Source organism: Protopterus annectens, chromosome 13.part0 (assembly GCF_019279795.1).
Source record: "Protopterus annectens isolate FY-2018-M chromosome 13.part0, PAN1.0, whole genome shotgun sequence".
Classification (NCBI taxonomy): Eukaryota; Metazoa; Chordata; order Ceratodontiformes; family Protopteridae; genus Protopterus; species Protopterus annectens.
Window position 1 is genome coordinate 1,366,902,510 of NC_056747.1, and position 16,526 is coordinate 1,366,919,035.

Sequence of the window (16,526 nt, forward strand, 5' to 3'; positions counted from 1 at the left end):
ATCTTTACAGACTAATCAGTCCTTTTTACCAAAGGTGGTTTCAGAGTCTATTAAGTCATTAATCTCCCAGTTTTCTTTCCAAACTTTTCAAACAATGGCTAATGTATGTTACATTTATTGGATGTGTACAGACAGCTACGTTTCTATTTTCAGAGTTAAGGATTTAAGAAAGTCTGAACAATTGTTTCCTTTTCTGATTCCAAACTAGGCAAACCAGTATTTAAAGTTACTTTGGCTAAATTAACTGATTGATTGCATTACCTTTACTCATCAAAAAGTGGGTTTGCCTTTACCAAAACCACCTAGAGCCCACTCCACAAGGTCTCTGGCAACCTCATCAGCCTTTTTTTCTAGAATTTCTTTGGATATTTGTATAGTTGCAGTTTAGGCTAATCCTCCTACCTTTATTGCTCATTACAAACTGGATCTGGTCTCTAGGGGAAGAGCAGCCTTTGATTTGGTGGTGCTGTGGAATATCGTTCCTGAGTCCTTCCAGGATTTAGGTAGCTGGGGACTCTGTCCTAACAGTTGAGGAATGAATGAACATGACATCAGATTAAAAAGTTATGTACTCACCATAACGTTCCATCTGTGTTGTCCCTTTTCATTCTTAACTTCCACCCACCTTCCCCTTCTTTATTTTACTTCTGGAGGGATCAGAGTATTGTAGGGAACCTCTGTTTTTTGTTTGAGCTCGAGCTTCTGTTCCTTTCTGAGTTTTTACTAGTCTGTCAGCTGTATGGGCAATAAACTAGGTGTGAGGTATGTTAGGTTGGTGGGGCATTATGGGTAAATAGGGGAGCTCGAGAGTTCAAGAATCCTATGATCTGGAAGAAACGGTCAAGTCTGATCTGAGCTCAGCAGTTTAGGAATGGAAGTAGACAGCACAAATGGAACTTTATGGTGAGTACATCATTTTTTAATTTATTACCAGTTAAAGGTGTGAGGATCTTAGGGTTCTATTTGGTACATGCCATTCAATGAGATTTGACAGCAATGGTGTTTAAGTGGATGGTGAAGTGTTTTGTGTGCTGTAAGTAGCTGGCAAACTGTCATGTAGCCAGTAGAGGGTATTGAATTAGGTTGGAGGGTAGCCTAATGGTTAAGGTGTTTGCCTTACAAACACAAGGTGCAGGGTTTGAGTCTCAAAAGGGATAATTGGCTAAGCTTAAAATGGCTCACAAGGGCAGTTAGCTTAGTACTAATCTATGAACCTATGAACCTATGAATGCCATGTAGTGGTGGGAGCAGTTTGGGAGGCTGCAGGTGACTTTATTAATTTTGTTTTGGGGTTTTCTAGTTTGTTTGGTGGAAAAGGTGAGATTTGTGAATATTGTTGAGGCAAATGGGAGGGTAGGAAGAAGTGGCACTGTTTTTTTTTTTTACCATCACTTAGTAGGTGCTTTGCTCTGTAAAGAGAGCCTAGTTTGCAGTGTCTTTTTGACTGCAGTGTTAATGTACAGACTAAATTTTTCATTCTGAAGAAGTCTGCCTTGTGCAGACAAAAGCGCTCATATTTGTTGGATTTATCGTTAAAGTTGTGAATAAAAGACTTTTTTTGTCTGTCAGTACGGAACTTTTATTATTTTTTTAAATTTTATCAGTGACAACTCCTAGTAATTTTGTGTTGGTAACATTTTCAGCATTCATGTCCAAGATATTAATGTCAGTGCTGTTTTGATTTATCTGTTGGGGAAGAAATAACGATTAGTTTGTTTTTTGGGGGTTTAAGAGCAGTTGAGATTTATTTAGCCAGTCTTCTATAGTGGTTAGTTTCCTGTGTGATGGTTTTTAAGGTCAGAAGATTTGAGGCAGAGTGAACTGAAGTTTAGTTGTCAGCATATTGTTTTATGGTGATTTAGTTTTGATTCTTTGTGCATGTCATTAATGAAGATACTGGAAAGTAAAGCCCCAAATAGGGAGCCTTGGGGGACTCCTGCAATGATTGGAAGGATGGTGGAGTGGGAGTCGTACTCTTTTACAGACTGGGTGTGATTGTTTAGGTAGATGGTGACCCAGCTAGCTGAGGGAGTTGAAGCCTGTAAGATTTAGTCTTTGGAGGAGTAGTTGATGTTAGACCATGTTGAAGGCTTTTGACAAGTCAGAGAAGAACATGAGACAAACTTACTTGAGTTTTTACTTTGAGTAATGGTATCCAGGAAATGTAATTGGGCAGTTTTGGTGCTGTGGTGGGGTTGAAAGCCATGTTGAGTAGGAAAAAGTAAATGGTTGTCAAGTAGAAATGCTTAGGGGTTGATATATGCATTTTATGTACTGTGGAGAGGGTAGGAAAGATTGCTATAGGGTGATAGCTCAACAAATCTGTGGATATGCCACCTTTCTGTATTAGAATTATGAAGGAAGCTTTCCATAGGGCTTGGTATGTGGTTTTCTGAAATGGATCTATTAAGCAGGGTAGCGAATGGTGGCAGAGGCCTGTACTGGAGCATTTGGATGGCATGTCATCAGCAGCTTTTGTGAATTTGTTTTTATAATTGTGTTTGTCTAGATGATTGTTAGATGGACCCGGGATGTAGAGCTTTGGTCTGGAGTGTTAGGTGGGGCAGGTATACTTTATTTTTAACTATAGCACTGTTTATGAAGTGTTTGTTGATTTGTCTGCAATGTCTTGGCTGGTTTCAGATGGGAAAGGCTTTGAGATGGGTTTTTTGCCTGGTTTTAGGAGGTGGCTTAAATCTTGCCAAAATCTTTTGAGGTTTTGTGTGTGTGGTCTGGTTTGCGGACAAGTTGTTTTTATCGTAATGAACTTGTGCCTTTATGTGATTTCTGAGGCACCAGTATTTATCTAGGTAGGACTGGGTCTTTGTTTTTGACCCCATTGTTTCCCAGTTATTTGTTTCTCATGAGTTTTTTAATTTGACAGGATAGCCATGGAGCAGAATTTTTTACTCCGTCTCGGCGAGACTTGGTGTAGTATAGTTAAGTAGGAGCTGCTGAAGTGACAACTTCATAAAGAGGCCTGTTGAAGGGGTTCCCAGTCACATTAAGTGTGTTGTTAAATATGGATTTATCAAAATTAGTGACGTTTCTCAGAGTTGAAGTCTAGAGGTTTGGGGGGCTTGTAGTGTTTAAGTATAAGCAAAACGTGTCAATCAAAAACAAGTGAAAAAGTTATAAATCCAAACTCGAGCCACTGACTGCTGAACACCGATACTTCAGTTTTGCAATAAATAAAACCAATACAAGGATAAGTGCTTTTGTCTCAAAATTTGAGACTACATCAGATAATAAATTAACGTTTTTCACCATTTTTATAATACCATCATTAATTACATTCCTGACTCACTATTAACTTTATCCAAATATGCTAGACTGTTACTTTACCTTAATATATCAAAACACCTAAATTAAATATTTCAATTGATAAAATCAATTTGTACCAATAAGAAATTTAAAAATAAAATATAAAACATTTAACTGAAATAACAATATCAGAAATAGTTTTTTTACACCATAGCTGCCTTTTTCTTAAGGACTGGTTTAAGGGACACGTTCGTTAAGTCCTGGAGTATGGTGGCTTTCAGTCTTAACTCCCACATCAGTTCTTTCTTTAAGGTTGGATGTTAAGTTGTCAGTCTCGCCTTCATTCTTGCTTGATGGGTTCGGAGCCGATCCTCGGCTCCGACTCGGCACTTGCTTTAGCTCGAGAACTCCTTTTACCAGCTCGAGGCAGCCCCATATCCCATGATGCAAGGCAGTAAGTACCCAGATCTCGTTTGCCGCTTCGCTTGGAAGGTCTTCTTTTTACCAGCTCCTGGTAAGTTGTTTCACTTTGTGATTTTCAAGCCCCTTTTCAGTCAAAAACTAAATTTTTCATAGTTTAAATTTAATTTCTATCACTTGCTGACAGAAATTCCCTGTCTGTTTTAATTTTTTCTTAGTTATTCCCTATCCCATCCCCCCCCTGTTAGGGTGTGTGTGTTGGTGTTTTTTATACAATACCTTTTGGTATTTTGTGTAATTTAATTTATTTTGACTGGTGTGTGTGTGTATTGTGTGTCGGCACCATGTCAAAGGAGAGGGTTTCAGGTTTTAAGAAGTGTGACTCGTGCTGTCAGAAAATGTCTCTGACAGACGGTCACACTTCTTGCCTGTATTGTCTGGGCCCTCTTCACCTGCAGGACTCCTGTGCTATTTGTCACTCCTTCAGCCAGAGAGTCCTGCAGGAGAGACATAACAAACTGGTTCTTAGGGGCCTTCTTAAGCCGGAGGGCTCTCCGGCTAAGTCGGCTCCACCGAAACCAGCAAGAGTTTCCAAGGCCCAGGCTTCTGTTTCTAAGCCTGCGGCCTCGGCTCCGACTCGTATTGAGTCGAGATCGGCTCCGGCTGGAGCCGATTCTGGCTTGACTAAGCCTTCGGCACCGATGGCTATCGGTGCCGAAACTGTATTGTCCACTTCGATGTCTGCTCCGATCGGCTCTGACACCCATGTGGCACAGGCATCGGTGTCGGCTCCGATCGGCTCCGACACCGTTACTTTGGTGGCTGTATCGGCTCCGGCTGGAGCCGATACATCGAGGCGTTCTGTCGGCTCTGAGAAGTCTGCGCCGACAGGATCTGTAGCGTCGGCTCCGATGGCTCGTTCCAGGAAGAGGTCGAGGTCTCCTTCCTTGGAGCCGATACTTTCGGCTCCGGCTTCACCTCTTCTATCGGAACAGAGCCATCGGAGCCGATCTTCAAGGTCATCCAGGTTGTCAGACCATGACCTAGAGAGAGTGGTCAGCAGATTGCTCAAGTCACAGGTACTGGCCCAAATGCTTCACAGTCCGTCTCAGCAGGCGACTGTTGGTCCACACCCGTTACAGTTCCTCCTTCAACTCTACCCCAGAGCTTGGAGTTGGAGTCTTCGGGCATGGTTACTGCTACGGCTGGAGGACGGATACCCCCTTCTGTTCCTTCAGCCTCTACTCTTATCTCCTCTTCCTTAGAGGGATTCGTGGTCGGGCTTCCATGGTCTCCTCCGAGGGGTGAGTGGCATCGGACCCTTGTCCGAGCCCGCTCTTCCCCTTGGAGCCTCGGCCTTGGTGAGCTCGGCTCCGACATCTGCCTCGGATGCTTCCCTTTCGGTGGTCCCTGGAGTTCCTAGCTCTTCGGAGCGGGTTCTCTCGGACCTGCCTGGGAGGGGAGCATTCGAGGTGATGAAGAGTGTACTGGCCACTGGTATCAGTCAGCAGTCTCTTCCGTAGCTCCTCCCTCTATTGTACCTGTTGACATCTCTGCCACTTCTCTTGCTACAGGACCCAGAGATCCTCCGCCTCAGGTTTCCCCATTGGGAATTTCCCCTCTTCCGAGGATTCTCCTGATGTTTCGGGAGATCCTCCTAGGAAGAGGACTTGTAAGAGGAAGCATGTAGACTCCCCCGAGTCTGTCACGTCGGATACTGACTTTGATGAGTCAGAGGGATCCCCTAGATCCCCCTCTGAGGATGTCTCCTTTCAGACATCCTAGAACTTCTGAAACAGAGGGAAACTGGCCCACCAACAATCCCTCTGAGGATGAGTCAGTATACCTAGAGGCGTTTGGATCTCGGCCCTCCACCTCCTGGGTGTCTCCGCCTTCGACCCCTTATGCAGGTTATTGCACGAAAGGCGTGGACAGCTCCTGACTCTGTAGAGCCAGTCCCTAGGAGGCCTTCTAAATTTATCACTGCCCCTAGTGACAAACAATTCCTTACCAAGGGTGTCCCGCTGATGCCATGGTGGTGGCTGCGGCCACCAAAAGGAACTTGCAGATCCTTCCGTGCCCGTCCATCCTCCTAATAAGGACTCTAGGACCATGGATAGGTACGGCAAGCGGATGTTTTCCTCAGCGACCTTTGCTATCCGTTCGCTGAATTATCTTTGTCACTTCACCAGACTCCAGAGAGATATCCTGAAGGAGCTGGGAGAAGTAGTTCAGGATCCTACAGCTGCAGGGGCTCAAGAAAAGATTGCTTCGCAGCTAGGAACCCTCAATTCCATTGCTAACTCCTCCATGCGGCTAATATCTTATGCTGCGGATGGAGAGTAGAGCCGAGGCACAGGGGGGGCTCTTGGGCGCCAAGCCTGGATGCGGCTATGTGATTTTGCGGATCCCTTTAAGGCGTCCTTCACAAATTCTCCCTTTGATGGGTCAGCTTTGTTTGGCCCTCAGGTGAAGGAGACCTTGACCAGGTGTGAGCAGGACGGCAAGACTCTTTCTGCTGTTGGAGTCCGTTTTCCACCCCTTCTAGGCCTTATCCCAAGGGACAGAAGGGTGGGAAGATGTGGTTCCGTAAATCCCAAGGAGTCACGCCGGATTCACGTGGTCAGTTTACCCCTAGAGGCAGAGGGGTAACAACAACAGACGCGCTCTAGAGGCAGAGGGGTCCGAAGAACCAGGGAAACCGGGAGCCTCTCTCTGATAAGCCCTTTCAGCATCCCTGAGATGTTGCCCGGCTGTCCCTCCTTGGAGGCAGTCGGGGGAAGATTATCACTGTACCCAGAAGCCTGGCATTCCCTCACTCAAGACAGATGGGTACAGTCGATCATATCCAAGGGTTACATAATTCCTTTCGAGGAAAGTCCCTTCCCTCAAGTTCCCTTCCAGATATACCACCGGTCTAAGGGACATTGCAGAGTTAGAAATCGCAAAACTACTGCAAAAGAGCCATTCAGCCAGTTACAATAGACCATTCAGAGCCGGAATCTACTCAAGGTTCTTTTGGTCCCCAAAAAGACGGGAGACTGGAGACCAATATTGGATCTCAGCAGACTCAACAAGTCTGTCAGGAAGACAAGATTCGAATGGTCACTCTTCAGTCAATTCTGCCCTTCTTACAGAAGGACAACTGGATGTGCTCAATAGATCTTCAGGATGCGTACTATCACATCAAAATTCACAGACGCTCCAGGAGATTTCTCCGCTTTCGGCTGGGGTCCAGTCATTTCCAGTTCAGAGCCCTGCCCTTTGGTCTCACTACAGCCCCCAGAGTGTTCACCAAATGCATGGCAGTGGTCACGGCTCACCTGAGACGTCAAGGATTCCAGGTGTTTCCGTATCTCGACGACTGGCTCCTGTCAGCCACCACCAGGCATCAGCTTATACAAGCCAGGGATTACACAATAGACCTTTGTTCTCATTTGAGCATCTCAGTCAACTTGGAAAAGTCATCCTTATCGCCCTGCCAGTCTATTACCTTCATAGGCGCAAACTTAAACACTGTTCGGATGTCAGCTACCCTTACAGAACAAAGAGTTTCAGACATTCAAACTCATGTCAGGATCATTCTGGCCAGCAAGAAAGTTCAGGCCAGAATGGTTCTAAAGGTATTAGGTCTCATGGCTGCGGCCATTACTCTTCTTCCCCTGGCTCGATTCTACATGCGCCTCCTTCAGTGGATGCTGTTCACACAGTGGTCATACCAGCAACTCCCAATGCGTCACCAGATTCTGGTGACACAAACATGCAAAGAACATCTTGCTTGGTGGATCACATCGTCTCAGGTTCACCAAGGCAGGTGCTTTGTACCTCCGTCCCCGATAGCCACTGTCACCACGGATGCCTCCCTGATCGGGTGGGGGGGGTCATTATCAGGGCAGGATGGTTCATGGGACGTGGCAACCGCTCGAGTACCATCTGCACATAAATGTCCTGGAGATGAGAGCAGTGCTTTTAACGTTGCAAGCCCTCAACGACTTTCTTCCCGTAGGGACAATTGCAGTCCACACAGACAACATGTCTGTAGTTTGGTATATCAACAAACAGGGCGGAACCAAGTCCTACCCCTTGTGTCGAGAAGCGCTCAGACTATGGCAATGGGCGATCTCCTCTCATCGGTTTCTGGTAGCAACGCATATCCCTGGGAAAACCAACATTATAGCGGACAGATTGAGCAGAGCTATTCTCATGCCTCACGAGTGGTCTCTCAAGCAATCCATAGCGGAAGAGATTTTTCTGGAATGGGGTCGTGCATGTTGCGATCTTTTTGCTACTCCCCAAAACAGCAAATGTCCAGACTTCTTCAGCCTCTTCCCTCTATCAGGGCATCCCCAGAGACGCTCTGACCCAGGATTGGCCCCAGGGACTTCTTTATGCCTTACCTCCATTTCCTCTGATCCCTCAGGTGATCCAGAAAGCTACCGTTTTGAGAGCCAAATTGATTCTCATTGCCCCTTACTGGCCTCGACAAGTTTGGTTCCCGTTCCTCCATCATCACCTTTTGGTGCAGCCGTGGCATCTGGACCCAGTGCCAGATCTACTGATTCACCAATCCGGTCAGCTGCACCGGTCAATCCCTTCTCTCAACCTCACAGCATGGTTGCTCCACTTCCTTCCTTAGCCAGGCTTCCTTTGATCTCTAACCCAGTTAGAGACATCATAGTAGCTTCACTAAAATCCTCTACCAGGAGGATTTACACAAGCAAATGGAAACGTTTCTCTTATTGGGCTAAGGCCCAAAATATTGATCCTTTACTGCCCCTGTTCAGGCAGTTCTGGACTTCTTAGCAGAGATTTTTCATGCAGGCTCCTCTTCTTCCACAGTCAGAGTTCAATTGGCTGCTATTTCCAATTTTCATGTCGGGATAGCAGATCATAATATTATGTCCCATAGGCTCTGCAGGGCCTTCTTGAAAGGAATTTTCCTACTAAAACCTCCAATCAGGAATCCTCCTCCTCAGTGGGATCTAAATTTAGTGCTGACATCCTTGATTCTTCCCCCCTTCGAGCCAGCTGTTTCTTGTTCCCTGAAATATCTTTCTTGGAAAACGTTATTTCTAGTGGCTATTACATCTGCCAGGAGGGTGTCTGAACTTCATGCTCTTTCGGTTCGACCCCCCTATTTGATTTTTCACAAAGACAGAGTATCTTTGAGAACTAATCCATCCTTTTTACCTAAGGTAGCTTCAAAAAACAATCTGAATCAATCCATTGATCTCCCTGTATTTTTTCCTAACTATTCAGATAGAGCTGAACAAAAGCTACATTATCTTGTCGTCCACCGTCAGCTTAGATATTATTTGGACAGAACAAAAAAATTTAGAAAATCTGATCAACTTTTTGTTTCCTATGCGGATAATAAAAAAGGCCTTCCTGTTTCTAAAGTGACTTTGTCCAGATGGCTTTCTTCGGTCATCACTGAAATTTATACGATCAGGGGAAAACAGCTGTGCTCAAAACCTAAAGCACATTCAACTAGGAGTTTAGCTACTTCTACAGCTTTTCAAGCTAGACTGCCTTTAGACACTATTTGTGCAGCGCCACTTGGGCCACTCCTCACACTTTTGTTTCCCATTACAAATTGGACTTGGCCTCCAGGGACAGAGCCAGTTTTGGCTCTACAGTCCTCAAGAGTTTGTTCCATTGAGCCACCCAGGATAGAGGTGCTAGGGGCGGTCCCATCAAGCAAGAATGAAGGCGAGATTGACAACTTAACATTAAGAAGTTATGTACCTACCATAACGTTCCATGTTAGTTGTCTTCTCTCGCCTTCTTTCTTGACCCTCTCCTTCGCCCTGGCCTGGACAGACCTTGTATAAGAAACTATTATGCTAAAGACCATTCAGACCTGGTCCTTTTTCCATCTGTAAGTTTCTTCTTCCTTTGGGAAGTATTTTATGCTTGGTGTTATTGCCCTTTGTCAACAAACGAGATCTGGGTACTTACTGCCTTGCATCATGGGATATGGGGCTGCCTCGAGCTGGTAAAAGGAGTTCTCGAGCTAAAGCAAGTGCCGAGTCGGAGCCGAGGATCGGCTCCGAACCCATCAAGCAAGAAAAAAGGCGAGAGAAGACAACTAACATGGAACGTTATGGTAGGTACATAACTTCTTATTTCCAGTCACCACCCCTGGGATTTGGTGTTAGGATGTCTGTAATTACAAATCTGAGTCTCGTAAAGTTTGTACAAACACTTGAATGCTTAAAAATGGTACTAAATCTCCTTTTCATATCTGTCATGTATGTGTTCAGAAATTCTGGTCTTCAAGGCTCTTTCCGTTTTTACCAGTATAAAAGGTTGGACATCCTTCACATTTAGCTAGATGTTCTTCATGTTTCACTGTTGCAGTCGTCACATTTGGGTTATCTGCTTGCAGTAGCCCTCAGTCAGCCTGATTATCAAAGTCTTGGGTCCTGCGTCGGTTGCTGTCTCATCTTCAATGACGTCAGGTCGTCAGGGGTATAAAGCATGCAGCAGACGCCATTCCATCAGTTTTTCTTGCCTTGCGGTGCCCGAAGCAAAAGCAGTTTGCAAGTGCCGGTTGGCCGACTCCTAAAATTTTTGTTTTCGAGTTTCAGATCCGAAGTCTTCAACTAAGTTAAGTACCCCGTTTGGGGAATCCTTTTTCTCGCTATAAACCAATGTCAGTAAAAGTTAATTGTATTTCTTGTGGAAAGCAAATACCTCAAAGATTTTCATTCGTACTGCATTCCTTGCTTAGGCCCAGACCACGACGTACCTCGCTGTTGGTTTTGTGCTTTATTCAAACCTCATACTATTCGTCATCTGTTCATTTACGCATCTAAATATTTTAGTACTCTGTTCAATTATCCAAAAATGGCTTCGGTAAGCCACCCCGCTACCGACATTCCGAAAAAAACGTGAAGTTAAAAACAGACCGCATAGGTCCAAAGCTGCTGGCAACGCTTCTAAGCTAGTTGCCAGTTGGCCGGTACTCAGTGAGGCACTTTCGCACCCCTAATACATGCTACTTCAGATTTGCAAGCCTCTACTGAGACCCATTTGGAGTCCGGTATGCCGCGATATGCTTCTTCGACTGTGGAACCTGCAGATGTCTCTACCTTGGATGGGTCCGGAGCCGCTATGCAGGCACCGGCTTCTGAGGGTGTATTCAGGCCTACAGACTTGCATGTTAAACCAACGCCATCTTCTTCAAGGCCTAAAACTCTATCCATGCCTGGAAAACCGATGCCCAGACTGCATGGTCAGGCTCCTATGCCTAAAAAACAAGTAAGAATTGCTGAAGACCTTATTACTGTAATCAGGGGAAACCACCCTTCCCCCTCTAAGAGACCTTGAACTGATTTTCCTTCTGATTCTTCTGATCAGGATTTTGAAATGTCTGTTTTCTGTGACGACCAGTATTTGCCCTTATCTACCTATGAGAATTCTGATGCAGAGGACTCCATTCCCCTCTGCTTCCCATCCAGAGGATTTCTCTTTTGGTGAAATCTTGCATACTCTTGAGGAGCATTTCTGCTGGGAAAGCCATGATTACTATGACTCCAAAAAGTGGCTTAGGGAATTCTTAATCCTACCGCAACACAGGCCTTTAGCTATCCCTCCTGTACTGGAAATTGTAGATGCTTTCTCGGAATCTAGCCTAGCCCCTGACTCTTTACCTCCTGCTCCCAGAAAACCTGATGGGTATTACAGGGTACCTGACTCTCACAAGTTCATCTTTAAAAATCCTACTGCGGATCCTGAGATGATTTCACAGGGACCCAAGGGCATTAAGGCTACTACTGCCAAAAATCCTCCCCCCTTTGATAGAGATTCCAGGACACTGGCTAGATGGGGTAAGAAGGTATACACTTATGCAACCTTGGCCATTAGGGCCTTAAACTGCCAGTTTCATATGTTAAAGTATCATCAGCATATTATTGGTTTGCTTAAACAGAAAATTATGTTGATTCCTGACTGTGCTGTGAAAGTAAAGATTTACAGGATTTAATGTATTCTGTTGAACAAGTTGGAAAACATACTTTGCAATGTGGTTTTGATTCATTAGAGGCATCTTGCAGAGCTGCTGTCACTGGGTCTGTACTTAGAAGGCATGCTTGGCTTAAGGAGCAATCATTGCCAGATCATGTTAAAGCTAAATTACTGGATGCTCCCTTGGGCATTGGCCCCCTTAAGAATTGGTCCTTTCCTGCCTCTTCCAGGCCTTCTAAGTCCAAACCCAGAGCCAGCAGAACACCCAGGCTTCAGTCCCAATGTACTCACAGACCTAAGCAGTGGGGGGCTCCCACTTCCAAAGCAGGGAGTAGTAAGACTCCTCCCTATGGTAAACTGTCTCAATGACTTAACTTTAAATCTTCCAAGCCCTGCCAACTGACTGTTCCTTTAGGGGGAAAGATTGCCCTGCATGCAAAAAATTAGGAACTCATTACCGAGGACAAATGGGTTTTAAATATAGTTTCCCCAAGTATACAGATTTCACTTACACTCCTTACCAACTCCAAACGGTTAGCCAGACCTATCCCCAAATCAGTGGGCAGAGGCTCAAAAGCAAATTCTCTCGCTCTTAAACATCAGGGCTATTCAACCTGTCCCAGAAGAAGAATGGGGGCAAAGTTTCTACTCATGACTTTTCCTGGTACCCAGAAAAGACCGTTCCTGGCGTTCTGTCCTGGACCTGTCTATCCTAAACACATTTTTGGTAATCCCAAAATTCAAGATGCGAACTCATCAGCTGATTCCCATGCTAGGCAAAGATTCCTGGTTGGCAACACTGGATTTAAAGGAAGCCTACCTGCACATGCCAATAAGGGAATCTTGCAGAAAATACCTACGCTTCAGAGCAGGCTACATGCGCTATCAGTTCACTGCACTACCCTTTGGCTTATCTACTGCGCCCAGGGTATTCACAAAGTGCCTAGCTCCAGTCATTGCATTTTACAGGCAAAGAAATATTCAAATATACCCATACTTGGACAATTGTCTAATTCAGGCAGAAAGCCAGGACATACTATTAAATCATCTGGCATTTGTAAAGAAATTGCCAATGTGTCTGGGGTACACCATAAATGAAAAGAAATCACATCTTGTACCCTGCCAACAAATTGTATTCCTGGGAGCAAGCTTGAATACAACTTCCCAGATGGCCTACCTCACACCAGAGAAACAAGTTCATTTGACATTCTACTTCAAACTACTGGCCACAAAGACCCAGCTATCTGCAAGGAAAATAGTGCAAGCCTTGGGGTTCATGGCCTCTTGCACTTGCATTCTACTATTTCCATATGCAAGACTGCATATGAGGAAATTACAATGGTATCTAAAAAGCCTATGGTGTCAACATTCTCAGGATCTAGAACAGTAGTGTCCAGCCCGCGGGCCGCATGCGGCCCTCAGACCTCTTCCATGCGGCCCGCAACCCTTAAATTAAAGTTTTACTTTTTTTCCTTTTTTTTAAATGCTTGCGACCTTTCCCTGGTGTGCGCATGCGCCAAAGCACCCTCCCATTACTTTTCGCGCCGATAGATGTATTTGCGGCAAGGAAGAGCTGACTTGCGTCCTGTAGCTTTGTGCGCATGCTCGAAAAATACCCTTCCGTTCGTTTTCGGCGGTAGATGTATTCGCAAAGAAGAGCTGAAGGAAGATGAGACCATTGCGCCGAAGAAAAGCTGAGAGAGAGAGAGAGAGAGAGCGAGAGAGAGAGAGAGGGATTTGTCATTTTTACACAGACACCAGGTAAGCTAAGTATGTTGTAGTAATCTTTACTGTAGTCATTAAAATCTTTGCACACCTAAAACTATCTTACAAACTGTCATCTATTTTTTAAGTCTATGTTGGGCCATAGAAACACTCTTATCCACAAAGCTGAATATGATCTACCTCTGGTAACAGTTAATTCCAGCTTAACACACACAAACTAAAAAAAAGCTGAAAATAAAATGTGGAAACTTACACTCCTGTCTGATGCACACAGCCACATTGTGACACTAAATTTAAAACATTTTCTGCAGCAGACAGTATAGAAATGGGCCTACATGGTTATTTAGCACCAAAATGCAACCCCAAAAGAACAATATTAGGGAACAAATAAAATTCAACAAGGGTAGTCACAATATGACTTTACTTTGGTCAGGCCACTCTTTTAATTAACCACAGGTGAAAGAGAATTCTTTAACCAGAGCACAGCACATGGAATCATCCTCTAAGTGGGGTAAGGAAACAACAACACTGAAAGGCTTCAAAGTTAAATTGAAACAATACTTACTTAATAATATCAGTTGTTTCTGCATTCAGAATATTGAATAACAATGCATAAGAACAAAACTTAATCTTGTACAACTGAATAAAACTGTGATTAATAATTAGAAACAGGAAGCTAATGATCTTACATATGCTCTGCTGTAAATATCATTGAAGTGTTAGTGTTAGTCTATGTGTAAATATGATGTTACAAACACATGTGCTTTACTGGCTAACCCCATTACACTCCAGGGCCCAATACTTTGACTTAGTGGTCTGCAAGCTTCTGGTATCTATTTATGTAAATTAGTTTCTCTTTGTATATATTGTTTTTTTTTTATCTTTTTACTACTACTTCATTGGAGACTGGGTTGTGTGTGAAAAGGGTAATTTTATCCACCACCTACCTGTTTACCAAATAAATAACTACAGAAAGAAATAATTTATTGTTGTGTCTGCAAATAAAAATGTTAGAGCTGATAATCATGGATCTAATCTAGACACACATAGCCTTCTTAATGACCATTTGTATAGCAGGTGAATATAAAGAGCTAACCCAGCGACCATAAGCTAAATCCGCCCTACCTATAGCTTTCTTTCAGGTTCACAGTGAGGACATCATTGATGGTAGGTAGACACTTCTATCAGCAAAGCACTGCACTATGATTTATAGAACTAGTATAGATGCTTGTGTTGCACAGCTGAAGAACAGAGCTAAACAAATCTAGGAATTTAATGAGCTGTACGATTCCATAATAAGATACAGAATAATTTGTATATAAGAAATAATGAAAAAAGTGCCTACTTAGTAAGATAAACTGACCTAACCTTATCCAAAGCTGGGGGTGTTTGCAGAGTAAGTAAAATTATTGGTGCACAGTTGAAAGTTTTAACTGAGAAAAAGATAAAATGTTAGTGAAAAACACAACAGTATAACATTAAGTGAGGATATGCAGTTAAAATAACAGTGAATATGAAAAGGATTGATATTGTTACTTTGCAATGTTATGTAAACATTATTTGCATGCTAGATGGAAGTACGAGTGGCAAAATTGTGTACCTCGATATATACAAGTGAACACAATTTGCAGGATTATTGTAATTTCAGCATGGATGGAGTTATAAAAGGAGACATTTTTATTAGCAGATAAAATAGATCAGGGCTGGGAAAGTGACACAGTCTCATTTTCACTTCAAGGGATGGTTATAAGTTGATTCAGAGTTTCTTTTTTCCATATTGTGGACATAAGTTTAAATATAATAATTTATATATCAAAGTGGAATGCAGTTGAAATTCAGGGTTTCTAAGACGTCACAACATCATTCTACAGATCTTGTTTAGGGCTGAACAGAAGGCTGTTAAGGGAAGGCAATATTCAAGTTTTGGGATTAATTACTCCCTTTGTAATTACTTGGTGAATGTCAGTGGTGAGTAATGTATTTATTTTGTAGGATATTTTCTTTGCTTATCTTTGCCCCCATTGTCAAAAACCACAAAATATGGAGACACTTTCTGTATTAAAGACCTTTTTTTTTTTTTGCTCTTCAACGTGAGAGATCTTTTTTTTTTTTTTTTTTTGGTCCTAACTTGCTGTCTACATGATATATTTTACATGCGGCCCCCAGACCAATTCTGTTGACTCAATGCGGCCCTTGCAACTGAAAAGGTTGGACACCCCTGATCTAGAATCAATGATTCCTATCATACCTTGTCTACAGACAGAGTTCCTTTGGTGGGCAGAGGCCTGCCACCAAAACAAGGGACTGCCTTTCACTCTACCCCTGCTGCCCAAACCCTAACAGACACATCAGATTATGGGGGGCTCACTTGGCAGGGGCATTGCATTCAGGGCAAATGGAACCCAAATCAAATGCACCTGCATATCAGTCAAAAAGAAATTTTAGCTGTACAGAATGCTCTGACATCCTTCAAGGACCACATTCTTTCAGGACAATTATTGGTAAAGACGGACAACATCACTGTTATGTGGTACATAAACAATCAGGGGGAAACCCACTCATACCATCTCTGCAGACTAGCCTTGGCTCTGTGGAACACAGCCTTGAGCTACCAAGTGCCATCTACAAGCTCAATTCCTGCCAGGAAAGCTAAATACACTGGCAGACGACCTAAGCAGAAATCTCTTGGACCCACATGAGTGGAAACTGGAACCAAAGGTATTCAACATGTTGAGAAACAAATGGGGGAGCCCAGAGATGAGCCGGTTTGCCTCCCTCCAGAACTACCAGTTGGACAAATTCTGCACAAGGACTCCCCACAAACAAGCTTGGAAAATGGATTCCCTGTCCCTCACCTGGAAAAACCTATCAGTTTATGCCTTTCCCCCTCTCTTTCTCCTCTCCAAGGTAGTACTAAAGATCAAACAGGTCAAACCAAGGACGATACTGATTGCACCAGACTGGCCATGCCAACTCTGGTACCCCCTCTTGCGCAGTGTCACTGCTGCCACCATGGCACCTGCCTCAGACCCCTGCCCTGCTGTCCCAGCAAGAGGGCCAGATTCTGCACCCACAGCTTCAAACCTTGAGCCTGGCAAGCCTGGCTCATTACCTGATCTCTCCGTTACCATCCCTCGGTAAGCAAA

At 43.9% G+C, this 16,526-nt stretch overlaps 1 protein-coding gene across 1 annotated transcript in view; it reads left to right on the forward strand.

Moving 5' to 3' along the window:
• IGF2BP1 (insulin like growth factor 2 mRNA binding protein 1) overlaps positions 1-16,526 on the forward strand; it is a gene marked incomplete in the record, with an annotated part of 2,071,998 nt that overhangs the window by 1,773,278 nt on the left and 282,194 nt on the right. Inside the window, 1 exon segment of the mRNA XM_044055393.1 lies at positions 6,771-6,799. Within this exon segment, the coding sequence (XP_043911328.1) occupies positions 6,771-6,799 (29 nt within the window).